Genomic DNA, 23,940 nt, shown 5'->3' on the forward strand with positions numbered 1-23,940 from the left:
TATTTTCAGAAAAACGAAATTGAATCTGGAAAAGACAAGAGTGAGATTGCGCTCATATTCTAAACATGTAATGATTCCACTGGGGAAGACAACCTGAAATGTGATGGTGGGTAAGCATAAATACCTCATTACATTTCAAGTGGTTAGTGGTAATGTGACACCATTATTGGGATTGAGACCATGTGAAAACATGAATCTTAATTAAGAGAATTGATGATGAAGTTGACGAACATGTTGATGATGTGACAAAGAACGCGAGTAAGCAAGCAAGCAAAGCAAATAATGATGCTCCCAATCGCGCATGCGAGTGTAACAAATGACCCTACCGAGGCGCATGCCGATCTATTTACAGGATTAGGGAGACTACGCAATCATGAGTATAGTATTGCTATTAGTCAAGATGTAGAACCTGTTAAGTGCCCGTCGCGAACAATTCCACATAAAATTATAAAGTTATGGAGGAATTGGCAACTGTGGAAGAACATGTTGCTAATTGATGTGTGTTTTAGAGATAAAGTTAAAGAGGAATTGGCACAATGGAAGAACATGTTGCTAATTGATGTGTTTTAGAGATAAAGTTAAGGAGGAATTGGCACCATGGAATAACATGTTGCTAATTGATGTGTGTTTCAGAGATAAACTTAAGGAGGAATTGGCACTCATGGAAGAACATGTTGCTAATTGATGTGTGTTTCAGAGATAAAGTTAAGGAGGAATTGGCACCATGGAAGAACATGTTGCTAATTGATGTGTGTTTCAGAGATAAAGTTAAGGAGGAATTGGCACCATGGAAGAACATGTTGCTAATTGATGTGTGTTTTAGAGATAAAGTTAAGGAGGAATTGGCACCATGGAAGAACATGTTGCTAATTGATGTGTGTTTCAGAGATAAAGTTAAGGAGGAATTGGCACCATGGAAGAACATGTTGCTAATTGATGTGTGTTTCAGAGATAAAGTTAAGGAGGAATTGGCACCATGGAAGAACATGTTGCTAATTGATGTGTGTTTTAGAGATAAAGTTAAGGAGGAATTGGCATCATGGAAGAACATGTTGCTAATTGATGTGTGTTTTAGAGATAAAGTTAAGGAGGAATTGGCACCATGGAAGAACATGTTGCTAATTGATGTGTGTTTTAGAGATAAAGTTAAGGAGGAATTGGCACCATTGAAGAACATGTCCCTAATTGATGTGTTGTACAATCTATTTTGATTTTGATGTGATGTTTTTGGTTTTAAATAAATAAACTTGAACTTGATATATTTTTTCTTAAGCTTTTTTGTTCATACTCACTCTTATATCTCTTAAATATTTGCTGGACTTGCTTTGTTAAAAAAGAATGCGTCCTTTTGTAGAAAATTATACTCTGAAATTATTATAGATGTGCCTTATTGAATCACAAATGAATTATTGTTATGAGATATGGGGAAATCGTTTTCAGATTCATGTGGATCGAATTACCAAACTCCAAAAAAGAGCAGCCCATTTGATCCTTAGATATCACATATACCCCATCTAAAGAAATGTTTTCAAACCTAGATTGGACGGCTTTCAAGTATAGAATCATCTATTTTCGATATATATTTGTTTATAAATGTGTTCATGGACTTGCACCAGAATACTACTCAAATTATTTTCAGGATCTAAACAAAACCCATTCGAAAAATACGAGGCAGTCCGTCAGACACGATCTTGTTGTTCCAAGGTGTCGTTCTGATTATTGCAAACATTCCTTATTCCTGTCCGAAACTGTGGAATAGCTTGCCGGTCATCATAAGGGAATCGTCATCTTTAAATTCATTTAAATATAATCTTAAAAACATCTCAGGTCGATTGACAATTAAGGTTTACGCTGGCACCTGCTACTTTGTTAAATTTATGTAATACCATTGAAATAATCTCTCTAATTTTGCAACGTTTATTATTGATGTCTTTGCAATTCAGCTTTTATTGCATTGTTTGTATATATGTTATGTTATTTTGAATGTTTTTATCTGTATATATTATCTGTTACTAGTATTGCATTCTCGTGTATAGGGACCCCATGGGAGATCAACTGATGTTGAATGGGCTACCCCTTGTTGAATAAACAATAAACAATATCTGCTTTTGCTTTTATGTAAGCACCACTGGATAGGGTCAAATGGCCTTTATTTACTACAGTAATTCAGTTAAATATATTTGACCCTGGTGGTACAATGGGTGCTCAATCTACACTATGTTATGTTCATTATGGGCTCTATTACATTGTACCAGTTTGATATACTTTTCATTGCCGAAATAAAACACTAATAATATGAAAACTAGATTTTAATTCGTCATACGGACAAATTAGGTGGTCTGTCGTATAGATAGATAAACAGACAAAAATATTTAAACAAATATTACATTGAAAGATAGAGAAACAGACATACATATTCAAACATATACATATAAGATAGATAATTATATATAGATGGATGGATGGATGGAGTGATGGAGAGATTAATGATAGTTGGTTATATTAATAAAACATAGATAGACAGATATATAGATAGATAGAAAAATAGAGAGAGATGAGACAGACAGATAGATTGATATAGAAAGATAGACATATTCAAACAGATGGATATATATTAGATAAATAGATAGATATATACCCAGTCAGACATACATATAGATAGATAGATAGATAGATAGATAGATAGATAGATAGATAGATAGATAGATAGATAGATAGATAGATAGATAGATAGATAGATAGATAGATAGATAGATAGATAGATAGATAGATAGATAGATAGATAGATAGATAGATAGATAGATAGATAGATAGATAGATAGAGAGAGAGATAGATAGATAGGTAGATAGACAGACAGACATATGGATAGATAGATAGAGTGAGAGAGAGAGAGACATATTCAAACAGATAGATACATATTAGACAGAGAGATAGATAGATATGTCATGTAGGTAGATAGACAGACAGATATATATTAGACAGAGAGATAGATACATGTAGATAGATATGTCATGTAGGTAGATAGACAGACAGATATATAGATAGAAAGATAGATAGATTTATAACATTGTTAGCGGATAGATAGGCGGATATGATTACATAGATAGCCAGACAGACATACATATAGATAGATAGATAGATAGATAGATAGAGACAGGCAGATAGATGGATAGATAGATAGATTGACATATTTAAACAGATAGATTTATATATTAGACAGAGAGAGAGAGAGAGAGAGAGAGAGAGAGAGATAGACAGATATATAGATATACTGTGCAATGTAGGTAGATAGACAGACAGACATACGGATAGATAGATAGAATGAGAGAGAGATACATATTCAAACAGATATATATATATATTAGACAAAGGGATAGATAGATAGATATGTCATGTAGGTAGATAGCTAGACAGACAGATAGATATATAGAAAGATAGATAGATTTATAACATAGATAGCGGATATATATACAGACGGATATGATTAGATAGATATAATATGAAAAAAGTAATTATAATCTGTTTATTTTGCAATATTTTAACTATTATTTATTCGAATTCTTATAATTGATCTTGCGCAAGATAGTAAAAAAAAAAAAATCATGTTCACCCTCTGACTCGAACCCCTGCCCGCATGATTGAATGAGATGCAAGTCTGACGCCTAACCGATTGAGCTAGAATATTTCCCATAGACTTTACACGTAAGCAAAATACGAGAATCTCAAATCCAATTTTGCAAGTGAAATACGGGCATGATCCCGGCATCTGATCGGAAAATGAAGGCAACACTTCCGAAAGCTTAGAATCTCAGCTACAACATACTAAAAGATTAGGGATAACTGACAAGAAAAAAGGGAGATATGGCTCACGAAATAAAGGAATGTAGAATCTAGTTTTGAGAAAAATTAATGTCCCATAGAGATTACACGCAAAATGAGTAAACATGCCTTTATTATTTGCAATTTTTCAGGATGATCTGTTAATTGAAATGAAAAATAAAGACAACTAGATTTTAATTCGTCATGCGGACGAATTAGGTGGTCTGTCGTATAGATAGATAAACAGGAAAAAAATATTTAAACAGATATTAGATTGAAAAATAGATAGACAAACAGATTTACATAATCAAACAGATACATACAAGAAAGATATATAATTATAGTAGATGGATGGAGTGATGGATGGAGAGATCAATTATAGGTGGTTATATTAATAAAACATAGACATATAGATAGATAGAGACACAGACATATAGATAGATAGAGAGACAGACTTATAGATCGATAGATTGATTGGTAGATATATAGATAGATAGAGAGAGAGAGAGATGATTGGTGGTTATATTAATAAAACATAGATAAACATATAGATAGAAAGAGAGACAGACAGATAGATAGATAGACAGATAGATCTAGACAGACATATAGATAGAGAGACAGACATATCATGAAGCTATTACGAGCTATCTCGTAAGAGACAGACATATAGATTGATAGAGAGACAGAGATAGATAGAGAGACAGACATATAGATGAATAGATAGATAGCTAGATAGAGAGACAGACAGACAGATATATAGATAGATAGATAGAGACAGGCAGATATATAGATGGCTAGATAGATAGACATATCTAAACAGATACATATATATAATAATTAAATATAATTATATATCATAATGTATGTACATTTTCTCATGTTAATTTTATGTTTATAACAAGATATATTGTGATTGTTTTTTTAATATGCAGGACCCCAAGGGAGAGCAATTTTTTGTTGATTGGGTATCCTGTTGAAATATTGTTAATAAATAAATAAATAAATAATAAATATAGCGTATTAGACACACAGAGAGAGAGATAGATAGATAAACAGACAGAATAGATATACAATGTAGGTAGATAGACAGACAGACATATGGATAGATAGAGAGAGAGGGACGTATTCAAACAGAAAAATATATATTAGACAGAGAGATGTGATGTAGGTAGATAGACAGACAGATAAATAGATATGATATAAAAAGTAATTATAATCTGTTTTATTTTGCAATATTTTAGCTATTATTTGTTAGAATTCTTATAATTGATCGGGGGCAAGATAGCTAAAAAAAAAAAAAATCATGTTCACCCGCGGACTCGAACCCCTGCCTGCATGATGGAATGAGAAGTAAGTCTGACGCCTAACCGATTGAGCTAGAATATTTCCCATAGACTTAACACGTAAGCAAAACACCAGAATCTCAAATCCAATCTTGCAAGTGAATTACGGGCATGATCCCGACATCTGATCGGAAAATGAAGGTAACGCAACCGAAAGCTTAGAATCTCAGCTACAACATACTAAAAGCTCAGGGATAACTAGCAACAAAAATTGGAGATATGGCTTACGAAATAGAAGAATGTAGAATCTAGTTTTGAGAAAAAGTCATGTCCCATAGAGATTACACGCAAAATGAGTAAAAATGACATGCCATTATTATTTGCAATTTTTGAGGATGATTTGTCTATCAAAATGAAAAATAAAGGCAATAACTCAGAAAGAGTAAGAACTAAGCTACAACATATCAAAAATTGGGTGAAAATTGACCAATATTCACGGAGTTAGAGCAAGATTTGCATAATTATAATGACGTCATAATAGGCAAAATGGATTTTTTGACTTCCGACGCCATTTTGATGACGTCATAATATAATTGAGGGTCAAATGAGACATGAAATTATATCTCTAGTTCATTTGTGTGTTTTTCATCTTGGTGTCGTTTTAGAAGCAGTGTCAATGCTTAAAAGAAAAGAAAACAAAAACAACTGTATGTATTACATGAGTACCCGTATGTATATCTTCAGTAGATGTTGCAACATGGCGTCGACTTCATCTTCGAGTTCGAGTAGATTGAGCAAGGACTATGTCAGGAGAACGTACTATGTTCTCGAAGCCTTTAGTAAAAAAGTGCTAAAGAATGATCAACAATTCCTAGAAGGAATTGTAATAACAGAGAAGTCGGAAATCATCGACATTTATGTCAATGATGTGAACAAACGAGAACAGAAGGTAAGTAATTTCAACTTCAAGTGTGACTTGTTATTTTCCATTGTACTGTAGCCTGTAGGCAGTATAGCTAGCTAGTGCCAGTACTAGCTGTAGTGTAGGCCTAGACTGTAGACTAGACTGAGAAATCAGTGTAGGCCTATTTCGGCCAGGATATGTTCTACTGAGACTTTTTCTTGGTTCACGGAATCCTTCTCTAGGCCTACATAGACTAACGTTAGACCGAAGTCTCTCATATGCTACCGCTGTGGTATGATTTTGTGGAACGTTAAATTATATTTTCCCACTTAGGCCTAGGCCCCTAGGGCCTGGCCTACTATTTCTTTTGTATTTTTATGAGGCTAGGCCTAGGCCTATATGAAATATAGAATATTTAAAATTTTGCAGTTTTTTCAACAAGGAAGTTTTTTATTGAATAATGATAAGTTGCAGAAATTGCTTCCCCACGTGTTCAGGGAGGAATCAAAAGTTGTTTGAAATTGTACTATAGAAAAATGAAGATATTTTATATTTCATGCAATAGAATAGAAAAGAAATAGTGAGTGGATGAGGTCATTGGTCCCCTCATTTGCATAGTCAACAGGATGTGCATATAATTGTTTTGTTAAATTAAGGATACATTTAAAATGTTACATGTTTCAAATTTTATTAGCCTATGCTTGTTTGAATTTTCTGTTTTTATTCAAATAAACTATTTCTTGGGGTGGACTTGCCTTTGAAAGGGGAATCCAATGTAAAAGAAAAAATGTAGAGAAAAAAGTAAAAATCAGACAAGCAGAAATAGGAAAGTTTCAATGAAACCGGACAATAATAAAAAAGTTATGAATTTTTTAAAAGTTGTAAAAAGTTGTAATCATTATAGCCATGGGCACTTAAATTGACCACTTTGATGATGTCACTGTGTAAGGTAGGGACTATTTTTCCATTTGCTGTGATAGATAAAATGGTTAAAATTTAATTTGTTCCCACAGTTTGACTTGAAATTAAACTTTTCTTTTCTTAGGACATGGCACATTGTGCTAGTTATGTCATAAATTGATTACTGCTGAGGGAACGTACTGATGAGAAAAGCACAAATTTCTGAAAATTAAGTACACAGCCAATTGGAAATGCTCTGTATATTATATAATGTATAAATGTTGTTTCTGAAAGTGTTTGATGGTTAAGTTAAGAAGGAAGAGCATTGAAAAAGTCAAAGTTGAATATATAAATTTTGCATTTGAGCTATGGTATATAGTTATAAAGTGTATTGTTTATATTTCTTGATTTAATGTCAGGTGTAGGCATAAAGGTACATGTAAAAAGTATAATTGGAGATGTGGCATTATGAATGGTAATTCGTTAACGGTGGTACCTGAATGTTAGTGCCTAGTACTGGTGATGAGAGATTGTAAATGGTTATTAATTGTGTTTATTTCTGTTGAAGATGTTTGTAGTGATATTTTTCATGTAAGGTTGAAATTATGGTAATATAGTGATAATTTGGTTGAATTTGTTACTCTTTTTTTTTTAAAGCTAAAAGCACTTACATTGACATTATTAGATTATTATTATTTGTGTAAAGTAGCGAGTTTTTCATTATTAGTGATGATATGTGTAATAATCAGTTTGAGGAGTGTAGGATAGTGATTGAAGTATTGTGGTTATGAAATACTTGTGTATAGAAATTAGATCATAAAGGAGGATTAGAAATTATTAGAATTTATTGCTCAGTGATTTAGGTCTATTATATAAAAAATGTTAATTTAATTATGACTATGAGTGAAATTTGATGAAAGGAGGAAGGATAGTAATATTTAGTTTGTATATAATGTAGAAGTTAATTTTATAAATTGCAATGGAAAATAAGTGAGTAAAATGTTAAGATGTTTTGTATAGTTTATAGATTTGTAATACATAAATTTTAATGGTGTTGAATGATGTTTTTTTTTTTTCTTCTTTGTTTATTACAGGATATTGCAGCTTTCCTTAATTTTAGAAGAGGAGAATTCTTCTCAGTTAGAGGCGGAGTTCTGGATATGTTAAAACAGAAATTGAGTATTGGAGTCGATAGCAAGGTATGTTATTTTGTAACTTTTATATTTTTGGAAGATACACAAGATTTGTTTTGATATGAGATACATGTATGAATATAAATAAGAGGAGGTTGTGTTACCTGGATGTTGTAAAAGAATTGAAGAGTGCCTGGTTGCCAAGTTACAGCTGAAGCAATAATAACCAGGAGTGCATTGAGGAGATTAGAGAGTGGATAGGAGTGCTTTGTAGATGACATTATTATTTATTAGGTAATTTTGTTAACAAATATTTGTATATTATTGGACTGAAAGTAAATTGTTATTATGTTTATTTGGATTATTAATAAGGTTAATGGAAAGTGTGAATTTATTCATACTTGTGTTTTGGTGGTGAATGTTAAATATGGTGTTGAAATTATTTGTGTTGGCTGAATATACGAGATATGAGCCAGCCTGCAGGCCCTCAAAAAGTAGATTCTTTTATTTTCAAATATGCAGTATGCATCAGGGCTTTGAATACTTAATGAGCTGGGTGTGAGTGAAAACACCATTTTGAAAATGGTCATTACTCCTTTGAAACTCTATGAAATTTTATGTTTTAGGTATTAATAGAAACGAGAAGAATCATTCTTTCAAATCAACTGTGTGTATATAACCAAAGTTTTTGTAATAAAAGGTGAAAATTTGAAGAAAAAACATGTTACGAAAAGTAATTTTCATCAGATTTTTAAGTTGTTATTTTTACTTTGTTTTTGTTTAAGCCCTTACAATTTTTATATCATGCTAAAGCTAAAAATATCTTATTTCTTACTATACCATTGAAAATTTGTGACAGTACGTATATAGGTCAGGATTCAGCAATTTAGAGACCAAATACATTTTTAAGCTTAAAAAAAATATGATACTGCAATGTGGTCAAAGGACCACAGACCTCCACATATTCCAGCGTCTCCAAGGTCACAGTCTGTGTGGTAATCCGTTCAAATGACATGGCCCGAGATGTTTTGAAACCTTATTCACATAATCATAACACTGGATTTCATGCTACTCATAATTTTAGAAATCTTGTCTTGCTTGGTTTAGAAATTGCTTGATCCTGACTCATGTAAAAGATACCTCATATTGTGAACAGTATAGTGGGAAAGAAGACATTCCAAGGTTTATAGTGATGCCAATCTTAAATGGCCTTAATAATACACATTTACACAATTTGAAAGAGAACACAGGGTAAGAAAATCTGTTTCAATAAACCATTTTTGGCGTAAAATTCAGCTATTTATCAAAGTAATTTAGTAAAAAGAGTGAATTATTTGGAGAGTGTAACATTTATTCTTTCAAATAGTGTAACTGGTTTTTATTTTGCTTTAAATTAAAGTGGTTGAATTAGGAGACAAAAAGTCTCACCATTCACAAGATTTTGTAGGGAGGAAGATTCGACAGTGAGAGCTTTAGAATAAAATCTGGCCAATTGCTCATTAGCATAGGGGCCTGCTGTTTGGCTGATATTTTTTTTTTTTTTTTTTTAATTCAAATTAGTACAAAATATTTATGTGTTTAGTAATTGAATGTGGGTATTAATATTTTTGTTTGTTTATTTTTGTTTTTATGTAGATCTTTCCGATTGCAAAACCATTTATGGTAGAAGATAAGATCATTGAGGGATTCGACAGTCCCCCATTTATGAGGATGTCTGAGGTGAAATCGAGCCCTAGGAAACGCAGGGTGTCTGTCAAAGGAGTGGTTGTACAGGTATTTTATTTTTTTATGTATTGATTTAATGTTATAGTAATTATAGAAGTGATTTAATAATAATAGACTGTGAATTAGAAAGTATTTGTTGAGTGAAAATATGCATTTTATGTGTGTTATTGAATTTTTAAAAGATTTGTGATAGTTTAAGATAGCAGGAATTGATCTGTAAGTGTGTTCTTTTGAGAAAGATTGAGTGTGATTAAATTAAAGAAGTTTAGAAGAAGTATTGATTTATTTGATGTATTTGTAGATGGATCCTAATATTCTAAAAATTGAGGTAAATATATACTGTATTAACTATAAGTGAATATTGGTGAAGGAGAGTTGTTTTCTGTGTGTTCGAAAGTGAAGAAGTGTGAAATACATATTTTTGTTTATTTGTCTGTGTTAGAAAGTATGGTTTGTATGTGGATGAAAAAGAGTTTGTTTAGGCTTAAAGTAGGATTAGAAAGAAAATATATGGTATTAGTTAAAATTGAGTGGAAATATGTTGAAGAATAATTCAAATATTAGTTTTTGTTTTTTAGTGTTATAATGAGAGGAGTTGTATTACATTATGTGAGCTGCGATTGCCAAACCACTAGTTGAATATTTTGTGTGTTTTATAGCCAGGCTGAAAGGAGATAATCTCAGTGTTTAAATGATATATAATTCATTGTTATTGCTTAACAATATAAAGGTCCTTTAAAATGTCTTTAGGTTACTAGAAAGTCAATAACTTTCATTCAGAGAAAACATCTTTTAAGGTTGGGATGGAAAAAAAGCATTCTAGATAACCCGTTTTGTAAGTCTAATTAAAAATCCGGTGATTGAAATATTTTTAAGGAAGGGATTATGATATTAAGGTAAGAAATAACATTTGTTTAGAATAGAGTTTTTTCTTTTTAATCATCATTTATGAACATGAATCATTTTTTTATTTATTTTGCTATGTTTTCCCTTAAATGCAGATGATGTTATGATTGATTTGTCTGCACTATATACAAGGATTGTTCAGTATTATTAATTGCCATTATTCTTGGATGAAATATCTATTCAGTTCTTTGAACAGTTCATGAATTGTAAGGGCAAATTTAAAGACATATGAAGATTCAAGAAATTGTATTATATGATAAAATTTAGTTCTAATTCGTGAAAGTGCATTGATAAATTTTTTTTGAATAGCTAAAAACATATTCCCAGATCAAATTATGAATCTAATGTATGATACATGATAGAGTGATTGTAAAGTGATCTATTTGTATTATAAAATCAAAATTAAGTATTTGAACCCAGAATACATTGTTTGGGGATTTCTTATGTAAGTACATGTATGTGTGACTATTTGGTGATTTTGGGATGGTGAGTCACATATATTTTATAAATACAATAGATATTCTTTTGTGAAGAAATTGAAATTGGTTTACCTTTATAGTTGATGTATTATTAGAAATATTGTTGTTTGTCTATTTTGTTTAAGAAAATAATGTGAAGACATGATGAATCATTACCATTTAAGGAATTTAGGTGTAGTTACAATAATGCATTTATGATTATTTTGTTAATAGGTTGGAGAGGTGAAGAGGTATAAAGAAACGAAAGTGAGAAAGATTGACGTACAAGATGACGGTGGCGGCCTCATTGAAGTCTCAATGTGGGGAAGTTCTGTGGATATTGATGTATCGAAAGCGTCAAAACTGATATTTAGAAATGTCCAGATAGGAAACTCAACGTGGTGCGCTTCTGTTGAATCGACTGCGTCAATGACAGTTGAAGTAAGTAGAGGTTGACGATGGTAATGCGAGGGGGGTAGTGGCATGGTATCGTATGTGGTGGGTATATGGTGAAGAAAGTGCAAATAGAAGGAGAGTCATATCATGATGTTTTTTTATGAAAAGTCAAATGTAAGAGGTATTGTCTGTCAATGAAAATTGATTATTTTGAAAATTAGTGGAAGAGCCCCCCCCCCCTCCTTCCTCCAAAAAAAGCAGTAAATTTTAATTTAATGAAATGAATAATATTTGTATGTTGGGGATATGATTTTGAGAAGAAAAATTTGAATTAGATTAGTAATATTGGTACATTATAATATTTTTTTTGTGTGTTGATTTTTTTTTGTTAGTGAGATGAATATTGTAATAATTAAAAATAAAAAGAAGGAGGACAAGGAAAAAGAAGAAGAAAAAGAAGAAGAGGAAGAAAAAGAAGCCGGGAAAGAAAGAAAGAGAAGACAAGAATAAGAAGAAAAAAAGAGGATAAATGAAGAAAAAAAAAAGATCAAAGAAATATGAAAAGATCAGAAAATAAGAAGGAGAAATATATGTTGAAGAAGTAGGATAATAAATACAAAATAAGGAAAAAATTGGAGGAAATGTTGAAATAAAGATGGGGAAAAGAAATAAAAGAAATAATAAAATAGAAAAAGAAGTAGAAGGAGGAAAGAGAGAGAAAAAGAGAGAGAGACTAAAATGAAGATTTGAAAAGAACAAAGAAAGATCAGAAAAAGAAGAATGATGACCAGGATGGTAAATGGAAAAATGGAAATTAACATGAGAAGAGAGATGAGAAAGTAAAGGGGAAAAAAGAGGAATGGATAAAGACAATAATAATAAAAAAGATGGTATTTTGGGGATAAATTTTTTTATACTGAAATTATGGCTACACTTAAAAGAGTACGAACAAGAGGTCGAAAATCTGTATGACTCTTATATTAACTGGGTTCTTTTCTCATGCCTTATTGATGTAGAAAATTATGTAAGTTTTTATTCCAAGAAAGTTTTTAATACTTTGAGTGCCAAATGTGCCGCTAAATTAAACATCGACTGTTACAGATTAAAGCCACCTTTGGCTACGCATACTTAAGCCATAGATTTAGTTTAAGTTTAAGTTAAACCCAAGTTCAGAATACGGGCATCAGTGTAGGATATTGTTTTTTTCTTATTAATTTTTTTTATTGCAAATGATATTTCGAATTCAAATTATAATTTCCTTAACAAATTGTGTTTATAATAGTAATTTTGAGTGTATAAAACTAACCTTTTTTTAAAAATTAATATTTCAGTGTGTTGATGAGGACAAGACTGTTCTTGGCGATGTTGTTTGTGTGGGGTCTAGTGGGTAAGTATGATTAGATTTTTTTTTTCAAATTGTGTTACGGTACGAAGTTTAGTATGATGTACATGAAATTATTAATGGCTGGAGTATGTATTTTATGTATATGTCAGCTTCGTAATTATGTGATAGAATTTTAGGTATTTTTGCTTATTTTTATTATTGTATACTAAAAGATACTATTCTTATAAGAGTACTTGAGGTTGAAAATAATAAAAGCTAGATGTAGGAGTTTATGTAGAGTCTGTACATCGAGTTTTGTATTAAAGGGTGAACTCATTGTAACAAAAGAATTAAAGGGGAATCCTACCATGGTGATAAAATGATGTGAAAGAGAGAAGAAAATAAGAAAAACAGAATGGTGAAAATTTGAAAGAATTTGAACCAAGAATAAGAGAGTTATGGCTGTTTTTAAAATGAGATCACTAAGATTATGTAAATTTGAAATTGGCAACTCAGGAAGTAAACTATGACAAGTAGTACCAGTAGGGACAACTTTCCTATTGGCTGTGTACTTAATTATCAGGAATTTGTGGTTTTCTCATAAGTGCCTATTCCACTGGGGCAGTAATCAAAATATATGATAGCTGGTATATTGTGCTATGTCGTCATTAAAAAAAAAAAATTATAATTTGAAGCAAAACTTTTGGAAAATTTTTTTTTTAGCCTTTTTGTGTAATGGAGCAAATGGAAAAGTAATCCCTACCTTATATCACTGTGACGTAAAGTGGGCAATTTGAAGTGACAATGGGTATAGTGATTACAACTTTTCACGACTTTTGAAAAAAATCATAAGTTTCTTACCTTTTGCCCAATTTTGTTCACATTTTCCCCTATCTGTTTGCTTGATTTTAATTTTTCCTCTAAAAACAACTTTACTCTAATGAAACTTAAATTAATGAAAATAAAGAAATCAAACAAGTATAATGGTTACAGTCTTACAAAAATCAGATGGGAAATAAAGTTAAGGGTACACTGTAAAAAATTGCTGTAATTTGTACGGTAAATTGATGTAAATTTTAACAGTAAGATACTGTAATGATGATTTTACAGTAATTTGCCGTATTATTCAGGCGGTTCACGGTAATTTACAGCAATCATTCGAGTTCTTTTTTTGGGAGATCAACTTTACAGTAATTTACTGTAATTGAGCACGCGAAATGCATTCTGGGATACAACACGTCACACGCGCATGCGCCTCTTACTCGGCGCGGAGCATAAATTCTTGCAAAATTTCGAGTGTCAGATCGATAAGAAGTGCCGTCGGAACTGCTGTTGTTTTGAATTCAACTTTACGTCTCCGGTCAAGTACACATTCCCTGGTAAGTAGTGATATTTTCATCCTGTAGATCCTTCACATGTAGAAATGTTTTGTTGAACTGTTTTACATATAATGTAATCTTTCATGGAACTCTGACATTCACCATCCTCACTTTTCGCGCTCTCTCTCTGTTGTCTATGAAGATGTATGTGTTAATGTGTGTTGTGCGGATGTTGTCTACGGAAGATGTGTACTGTGTAGATTTAGACTTAGAGTTGTGCGGGGTGTTGACTCAAATTTTGACTGTTTTTAACTTGCTAAAAAATAGTAAAGACCTATGCATAGAAATTTGGTATGTGTTGAAATTATCATTAAAATGCCTCTTAGCAATTCCATCATATCGACTAAATTTCATTACGCTACTTTTTGCTAGATCAGCTAGATAGATTGCATCGGATTCCGATGTCTGCACGCAGTTTAGCCATGCAACCCTGGCCATACTCGTACAGTACAGTCATGCAGCGCAGCATGCAGTGCTAGTGCAGTGCTGTATGGTGCGAGCTAGCTAGCCAGCGCATGCATGCAGCGCGCGCTAGCGCTAGCGATATGGCAAGGAGTTCCGGCCGACCGTGGGCAATCGTCTGTTACAGTCTGGTCTTTTGCATTGTGACGTCATCACTGTTTGAAAGCGTGCGCGTGCATATAATTAGCCAAGGATGGGGAAGGGGGATACTCCCATGAATTCATTTGTGTCTTTTTCACAATGTAACACATATATATTTCCTTTGCTATTGCAGTTTTTACACTTTGATAATGGTAAACTTTTCTTGAAAATATAGACTTATCCATTTGTAAATATTTTTAAAGTTGATCACAAATAACACACAAACAATTTTTTTTTCCAACTCTATATTTCTACTTCTCGGTTCTCCACTTTTTTGTTTTGTCCTTTTCTTCCCGCTGCTTCTAATTATTCACCTCCTTTGTCTTCTTTCTTCACCAATTTCTTCTCCTTTGCCTTCCTTCTTGCCACCTCCCCTTTCCTTTTCTTTTTTTTTTCATTTCCTCTTTTAATATTCTAATTAATTCTTATCTCTTCTTTTGGCTTCTCCTACTTCTCATATCTCTTCCATCTTGTCAAACTCTTTCTCATTTTGCTTCTTACTCATTCCATGTCTATCTTCTTGTCCCCTATCTCCCTCCCCTCCTGCCCAGGACCCTACTCATTCAACTTATTATTTTTTTCTATTTTTTCCCTCTCTCTCTTCCTCCAGTACTTCTCGTGGAAGCTGCGGCTGCAAAAGATGATGCAAACCTGCATGATGTAGCATCTGGTGTGCTGAGAGGGTTGCAGAGCCTGTTTAAAGAAGGGAATGACTCCCTTTTCCTCATCCGTGATGTAAGATTTAATAATTACTCTCCTGAAAAATGTTTTGCGCTATTAGTCCTGAGTGAAAAAGTTAGTATTTAATAATTGCTTTTGTATCGATGACTCTGGACTTTTCAAGACCCTTTGTGGAACCTTTCCTTAGATCTGTTTTTTTTTTCTTTTTTTTTCTTCAATTTTTAATTTTTTGTTGTGGGGGGGGGGGTGTTTTGTTGCTAAGGCACGCCCCCATTTGAAAAAAGAAATGAGAGAGATCACTTGCCCTTCCCCCTTCGAGGTGGTACATAATTGAAAATTAATTGATGATTATTTCTAGATTGTATTGGACCTTCACTCTTGGGGACTGCATGCTGTATGAAAATTAAAATCAATTAAATGACACTGAAGAGTTGAATCTTGTGTGTAATGGTAATGGAAACATGGGATTATCATATCTTTTCAGGTTACAGATACTGCTGAGGACATGGAGAAAGAGGGAGATGCATCTGATTCACCCAAACTCATAATCCAAGGTGCATGACAACTTCCAGTGTTTTTAATCAAACCTCTTAGAATAATATAATACAGACATTTAAAACATTCTCAGATTTAGGTTTAGACTAAATCTGTACAGACATGTACGTTTATTTTGTGTCAATTTTCTTAAACAGACTTGTATTTCATATGTACATCTTTCACTTTCAGCATTTCAGATTTGCCATGCTTGTAATTATATGCAGTCATTAACAAAAGAGACATGTGAATACTGCATGATCCCAGCCTTTAAAACTGGGCAAAAAACATAAATTATAGTTTTTCACTTTGTAACGCGTCCATAAGGGGGGGGGGGAATCAGGACAATTGGAAATAAATAACTGAATTTTACTCTAGTGAATTTGTACCAGAGATTTTCCCATCAGCTAGTGTTAAAACAAATTATAGAAAATGAAGCTCATAACGATTAAATCTTAACATTATTTTGTTTGATAGGAGATCCATTTGACTCGGCCAAGTCCCAGTGGATGGTCATGGTTGAAAGCAGAGTTATTGGCCATTCATCATCAACAACTGAAGGCTTTCTTTGTGGGGTGGCATACCTTTTTGCCACCTATTACAACCTCAATTTGGAATATCCAAGCACGGCTGCAGCAACACTGGAGTTCATTCAGAGGTACAATATGGCATGCAAAATATCGGACCATTTTCTGGAACTGACATACAGTCCGACCTCTCTTATCCGGACACGTTGGGACCAGCACCAATCCGGATAAGGGATTTATCCGGATCTGGGAGACCCAATATTAAATACACGAAGCTACTGCCTCCCCGGCCCAACGGCGGTAGCTACATGTTATCTATTGTATTGGGCATACAGACAGTATTCACTGCAGTGTCAGTGCAAATTATAGGCGGTATTTTTTACGGAAATTATATCGGTCGATGGCCAAAACTGTTGGATAATTTACCTGCTAAAATGATTGAGGTATACATCGAGCATACCACGAAAGAGAGAGACTCAATGAAAACTAAGTTTTACAATTAGATCATCGCAGCGGGTATCGCAGCTTCGCAATGTCGGCCATTGTTATACTGACTGTAGGCTCAAACATGATAGATGGCGCTGTCCGTATTGAGGCCTAACGTTAGCTAGCGAGACATGCGTTGATTTTCCCGGGAAACAAAAAGAAAACGTGCTGAAATATTTGCGATGCGCCCTGATTTACTGTCTAAGTCCTTTCGGTGATTTGGGGAAGAATTTTTCATTAAAAATATTGTTGTTGTAGGTAGACTATATTGGAAAATATATGTAATCAAAGAGAGTTTGCGCATAGGATTGAGTTTAGATTGAAATCTCATTTCCTCACATGATAGATTGGATTGAAAAAAAAAAATCTCGGCAAGAGTGCGTCCGGATAATAGAGAGATCCGGATAAGGGGAGGCCGGATAAGAGAGGTCGGACTGTAAGTCCAATTTCATGGACATCCTAGCTAAATGGAATTTCAGTCTGAAAAATAACTTGATTTTAAAAAATGTGGAAAAATAAAGAAAAATATTGGTGAAGGTTTGAAGAAAATCCGTCAAATTTTTTTGTTAGAGTTGTGAATATTTCAAGCTATGATGTTGTGACGTCACATCCGAGCAGCTCATAAATTTAAGCATTTTGATTCTAGAACATACTTTCTTATCTGATAAATAGGCTTTTTATTAATGTGCTACTGCTTTGCGACTTGATGGAGCGAGCAACATCCGACTGTTGCCTTGCCTTAGAAAACAAAGACATTCTTCACAGTACTTCTGCATTTATTTGGGAGCCAAATATGATTTCCATTGCAAGTGTCACGTTTTGAAAGTAAGCAAACCCAGCAGTACTGTGGGGAACTCCAAAATTTCAAGAACTTATTAGCGACTAGCACACTAACATCTGGTGTATTTTGGTGCAGGTTAATGATTACGTACTTGAGTAGAGAAGAGTGTGTCTCTGTACTAACAATAGAAAAAAGTGATTTAAAAAGTATTCTTTTTTAAGTAAAGCTGGCTTGATGGAGCCATCTATAATTACTGTTTGATAAATTTCATTTTAGGTTTGTCAATTTATTTTGACTCCCTCAGTTTTCATTTGATTGTTTTTATTATTTTTTTTCTGTAATATCTTTTTCTCCCTGTCTCTCAGATGTCTCCTCGGAATAAGCCCTGATGGGTCGAAGTGCCATGCGTCGAAGAGTCACTGCAACGCGAAAGTAGTGTCATTTGTGCGTCGGTTTGCTGATTTCCAGTGGCTTTAATTTCCTGATTTGTACATTTTACCCCATCATCTAAAAACATGTGATTTTATATATCACCCAATAATACTATGTTCGCTTGGTCACCATCCTCTTGAATAATTGGTTGAGCTTTGTCTGACCAAGCAACTACAGAGTTTATGCCCAATATTGCATAACATGAGAAACTTGCTGAAATAGATTGTCGACATGCTAGTTATGAGAGAACATTCATTTGAATATGCTATTAAGTTGACATTGCCCACAACTTTATTTTAGCCGTTTCTCAAATCCAGGTCAAGTAAGAGTGGGGGAGGGGTAAAATTCATATAGAAATTGTAAATGTAAAGGGGTTTCATACTTGGAAAAATAAAGTTAAGAATATCTCCTTACAACCGAATTTGAACCATACAAAAACATAGATATATGGCACTACACACTGTTTGTATGCCTCCGCCCACCAAAGGTGGTGTCGGAGGCATTATGTTTTTGTGTTGTCCGTCGGTCCGTCTGTCCCACTTTCGTTCTCGCGATAACTTAAAAACCGGTCAACAGGTCAACTTCATACTTTTTGACTTGAGGATACATATCTGGGCGACAATGAGCTGATAAGTGTTTGGGTCCAAAGGTCAAAGGTCATAGAATTCACTAAAATACATAAGAAATAGACCATTCTTACAATAACTCCAAAACCCTTTGATAGATCAACTTCAAACTTGTCTCGTGTGTATATGTTAAAGTAACAATGATCTGTTCAGATTTTGGGGTCTCAAGGTCAAAAGTCAAGGTCATTGAATACAATAAAGTACATATAACATATACCGTTCTCGCAATAACTCCAAACCATTTGACGAATCAACTTCAAACTTCGCTCATTTGTGCATATACAAGTGACAATGATCTATTAAGATTTTGGGTCTGAAAGTCAAATCTCAAGCTCTCTGGATTCAATCAAATGCATATATTTGCTTTTTTGAGAAACAGTTATCTGACTAGATTTTGAAGTCACAAGATCAAAGGTCTTGAGGGTTTTTTTTTTCTTTATGGAAATAAAAACTAGGAAATATATTTCTGGTATGGCAGTAGCGGAGGCATCTATTTCCAACATTCGTGGTCGAAAATTCATCTTTAGTTAGGATTAACATTGCTGTAAATCAATTTCGATTTCAACATTGTGCTACATTATATATATATGTATATATATATACTGCGTAGTAAGCGCTTGGTCATCAAGATGTTGACAAATATTGCAATAAGCTGTTTACTGAGAACGATGTAAACTTCTGTAATGTATGTGGCTTTAACACAGCCTACCAAGGTGGAGTGAGATTATTATTATATTATTATTACATGAATGACACAGTGATCTCCATTATTGCATATCATGCATGGCTGACTGTTAGCCATTTTTGTAAAGAGGACCAAATTATATCAAGAAATTCAGGAAATCTTAAGGTGATGTAGCAATTTTTTTGTTTTCTTATAGTCAGAAAAGGATATTAAATGTATCAGAAATTCCTCAAATGAAAAAGCATGTGACATTTTGATTACATTTCAAGAGTTTCTCAAAATAGCAGATTTGCATGATGTAGTACAGAAAAATTTGAAAATTGTAGATACTTCTCACAGATTGACATTTTTCTTCATTATGATTACTGAGGATTTACTACATTGTATTTTGTTGTTCACAGAATTATAACATTTTCATACTTTCACTTTCGCAGCTGTTCAAGTGTCACAGTACAAACATTACTTTGGCAAAATTGGAGGTCATATTTGTACATGTTTGTTCGTCAAATATTCATGTAAATATTAAGTATTTGCAATGGTAGCAATACTCTCATTCGGGTTCTTTCTTGCCAGTTTCAATATCAAATTGATAGTACTGTTATAAGAAACTTTATTTGTGAGGAATATTGTATGCAATGTAATATTATTGTCACAATTTAATGTATTCATGGCAGTTAATGTATTTGTATGCTTGTAATATAAATTATTGGTTCAGTGTGTGTTTAGGACTATTCATTATTTTGATATAGGATTGAATAAGGTTTTCTGTCTTAATAAGATTTTTGGGAATATGTATATATAAGAAGTTGACATACACTTAATTTTTTATCAATTAATAGTATACATGTAAAATTACTCATAAGTGAGAAGTTTCACTTAAAAATTCAGTTTTCTTCTGGTAGAAGCATTGTCGTCAGGTTACCATGGAGTAAGCATTTTGCGTGTTACTACGGATATGTGGATGTAAGAGATAGAGAGTCTGTGTGTGTGCGTGTGTGGGTGTGTGCGTGTGTATGTTCATCCAGTGTTCATCCAAGGTCAGCTGAGACAAGCCCTCCTAGAAGGAAGTTCACTTTAGTCAGATTTGTTTTCTTAAAGAAATTGAAAGTTTGCCATTATTTCAGGCAGTAGTTGCATAAGTGAAAAATTGCTTTCACTTGTAATTGATTCTAATGGGTTATGACTGAATATTTGAATGATTATGGTACCCTTCATGTAAATGGATTGCTTTAAAACACACCTGTTCATTAATGTACTCTCATTTAATATACAGTGGCCTGAAAGTTTGTGTAAGGTTAGCAATTACAACTACTTTAATGCATGCAAGGTGAATTTTACTTGTTGAATAGATTTATTTACAAAATGTTTAAGTCAACTGAATTGCAAACAGCAGATAAAGTAACACCAACCAAATTTTATGGTTGTTCTTACAACCTTTGTTGCTTGCTCTGACAGGTCCAACAAATACATAAAGAGTTTATGCATGCAAAAAGGATGCCACTTATTGTAATACCATTCAGTACATGGTAATTACCTATTACCAAATCCGGAGGAACAAAGTATTCATGAAATTTGACTACATTAGTGAACAGGTCTGTAATGAACATCAGCATTCTTAGGACATTTCTGTGTACATAGTTTCTGTATAATTGTCATCTTTGAAATTTGATTATGCAACACATTCTACTTGCCAGCATTTTGCCCATGATCCTTACAAAAATTGTACTGTTTGTGAAATATGACATTGTCAGTTCTACTGCATGTTAATGCAATAAAGACTTTTCAAAGTTTCATTCAAAAGTTTTACTCAAGTGTATTTTTGTCATTGGAAGTTGTGCCAATTACAGTAAAACATACTGTAAATGGGGTCAATTTACAGTAAATTACTGTAGGGAGTGTACAGTACTGGGGGTAAATTGGGAAGGTGTACAGCATTTTACTGTAGGAAGTGTACAGTACCTCACTGTAATGCAAGGGAAATTTACAGTAGTTTACTGTAATTTAACCAAATTTACAGTAGCAACAATTCTAAAATTTGGTAAATTTTACAGTAAGCTACAGCACTTTTCACGGTATTTTCCTGTAGCTAGTTCAAATTTACAGTAATTTACTGTAGGACGAAACTACAGTAGCTTACTGTAAAATAAAAATTACAGTAAATTACCGTGCAGCAGAGTTGCCAGTAATTTACTGTAAAATCTACAGTAAACTTTTTACAGTGTGTGTATAGTTTTGTTCATTATACACAAAAAATAACAATGAAATTACAAAAGAGACAGTTGGTAGTGTTACATACTCTCTACTTATTTGTTATAATATATTGTGATAATTTTTTGTAGATTTGACAATAAGTTAATAGTTCAATTTAATGAAGTATATTAAAATAATGTTTTTTTCCATAGTTCAGGAAGGAATCATATATACTTTGTTTGACATTATGAATTGGTAAAAATTAATTTCATTAAACGATATCCAAAATTATTGGTGGTGATTGTGTGAATTTGTTTTATTTTGATTTAATATTGAAATGAATGTAAGTATAATTTTTTTGCTGAATAGAATTGGAGTTTTAAAATATAAGTTAGTTATTTTGTATTTGGTTTTGATGAATTTAATTTAGCATTATGGTGGTTTGATATTCCTGTTGTAACTGAAATCATTTTCATTGGGGTAGAATTGGCCTTGAGTGTACTGGCATCATAAAAGCCATTTGTTGTGTTTCACTTTAGGCTTTAGTTTGGGTCAAATCATGAGGGTTAGAGGTCATATAAATAAAAATGCATGACATGTATTCAGTAGTCTGTGTTTAGAGACTTTATGTTGTAGTATTAGACTGAAGTTTTGTAAGGTATAAAAATTATAGAAGTTTAAAGTATGTATGTGACTTAATTGATTTAGAGCTGTTGGTTAATATAATGTGAAGTTGGTACATTTTAGATGTGTGTATAATATTTCAGTCAATTGAAGGATTGGTTTTGAAGGTCAGTCAATAAGTAACAAATAGAGAAAAGGCCTTCTATTATGAGATAATATTGTAAATTTGAAGATTACTATATAAATTCAATTAAAATAAGATTTTTCCAAATTACATATTTTGCTTATCTTGTAACCAGTTACAATTAAATACTGCTGTCTAAATCTGTTTTTTTTTAATTGACAGTGATTTGCTTTTTTTGTGTTGTTTTTTTAATTTCTTTGAAGTTTTATTTCTTTCATTCTTTTTATTGTTATTGCTATGGGATATATACCTTATACTGTGGCTTGTACCAGATATATTGGGTAACATAACATGTGGTGACCGTATATTAATTGGTTATGTGTATTTGTACAATGATGCATATCTGTAGAGGAAATTCAAAGTTATTTGGAATTTAAATTATCCCTTTTTTCTATGGATTGATTGTGGTGAGTAGATGGATAGTATGTATGTATATCTTGTTTTAGGTGTAATTATTAAGTAGTTTGTTTTTTGTGTTCAAATAGAAGTGAATATATGTATGGAAATTGTGGTTTGTGATATTTATTAGGTAAGTGCATTTAATTAGTAAGTAATTATATCTGTAAGTTTTGGTATTGTTGTTATGTGGAGTGCATATTTTTGTGTTGGTTGGTAATTGTATTTTGTATTTATTTTTTTCTTTTTAAAAACTGTCTATATTAGGCTAGTTGTGCCGTACCAGATTGTTGTTGAAACAGAAGAGGAAGAAATGGATTTGATAGTAGATGAACAGACTGAAATAATGGAAGAGATCGACATTCTGAAATTGCCGTCTGGAGTGATGATTGATATTGAGGTCTATAACATGAATCAAAGAGTAAGGAGGATGTACTACAAGAAAGACTGATATGTTTTCAGTTTGTTTGAATTTTTTTTTCATTTGTTTTGCTATATATAGTTTTGTTTTGCTATATATAGTTCATTCAGTTAAAAGCTAGTTTGTTTAGTTACCTTTTCGGATAAAAATATCTTTGATACTCTATCATTGATAGTCATAGTATGTAGATGAACATTAATGGATCATTATTGAAAATTATCTTTTCTAAAACATTCAGCAGGAAATAGTTGTTTCTTGAAAAAAAAAATAGTAGTAATTTAAGGAAGAATCATCTTTAGTTTTATATAATTTGTACGTGTATATATCAAAGATACAAGACTTTATATTTTTGTTATAAGTGAAATTTGCTTTGTTTTTATATTATAATTAACTTGGATATTATTTTAAGGGAAACATACTATACTTATCTATATATATATATATATATATATAAATAGATATTTGTTTTATTTCTATGTATCACCACTAGAGTTGGGTGGTAGACAGGTTGTGAAAACACTCAATTTTTTTTAAATTGCTTT

The 23,940-nt window shown here is 32.4% G+C and overlaps 2 protein-coding genes across 2 annotated transcripts; both read left to right on the top strand.

Annotated features, from left to right (window-relative positions):
• The first annotated feature begins 6,852 nt into the window (after positions 1 to 6,852).
• LOC135153437 (uncharacterized) lies at positions 6,853 to 12,916 on the top strand. The gene is made up of 4 exons (XM_064096001.1): positions 6,853 to 8,106; positions 9,676 to 9,813; positions 11,364 to 11,570; positions 12,857 to 12,916. Exons 1-4 carry the CDS (start codon positions 7,966 to 7,968, stop codon positions 12,914 to 12,916), a joined length of 546 nt encoding a protein of 181 aa, XP_063952071.1. The 5' UTR covers positions 6,853 to 7,965.
• A 1,121-nt stretch (positions 12,917 to 14,037) lies between these two features.
• On the top strand, positions 14,038 to 16,804 carry LOC135153438 (uncharacterized). Its single transcript, XM_064096002.1, has 4 exons — positions 14,038 to 14,228; positions 15,442 to 15,566; positions 15,997 to 16,066; positions 16,524 to 16,804. Exons 1-4 carry the CDS (start codon positions 14,099 to 14,101, stop codon positions 16,802 to 16,804), a joined length of 606 nt encoding a protein of 201 aa, XP_063952072.1. The 5' UTR covers positions 14,038 to 14,098.
• The last annotated feature ends 7,136 nt before the right edge of the window (positions 16,805 to 23,940 follow it).

The sequence above is a fragment of the Lytechinus pictus genome, chromosome 3, assembly GCF_037042905.1.
Source record: "Lytechinus pictus isolate F3 Inbred chromosome 3, Lp3.0, whole genome shotgun sequence".
Classification (NCBI taxonomy): domain Eukaryota; kingdom Metazoa; phylum Echinodermata; class Echinoidea; order Temnopleuroida; family Toxopneustidae; genus Lytechinus; species Lytechinus pictus.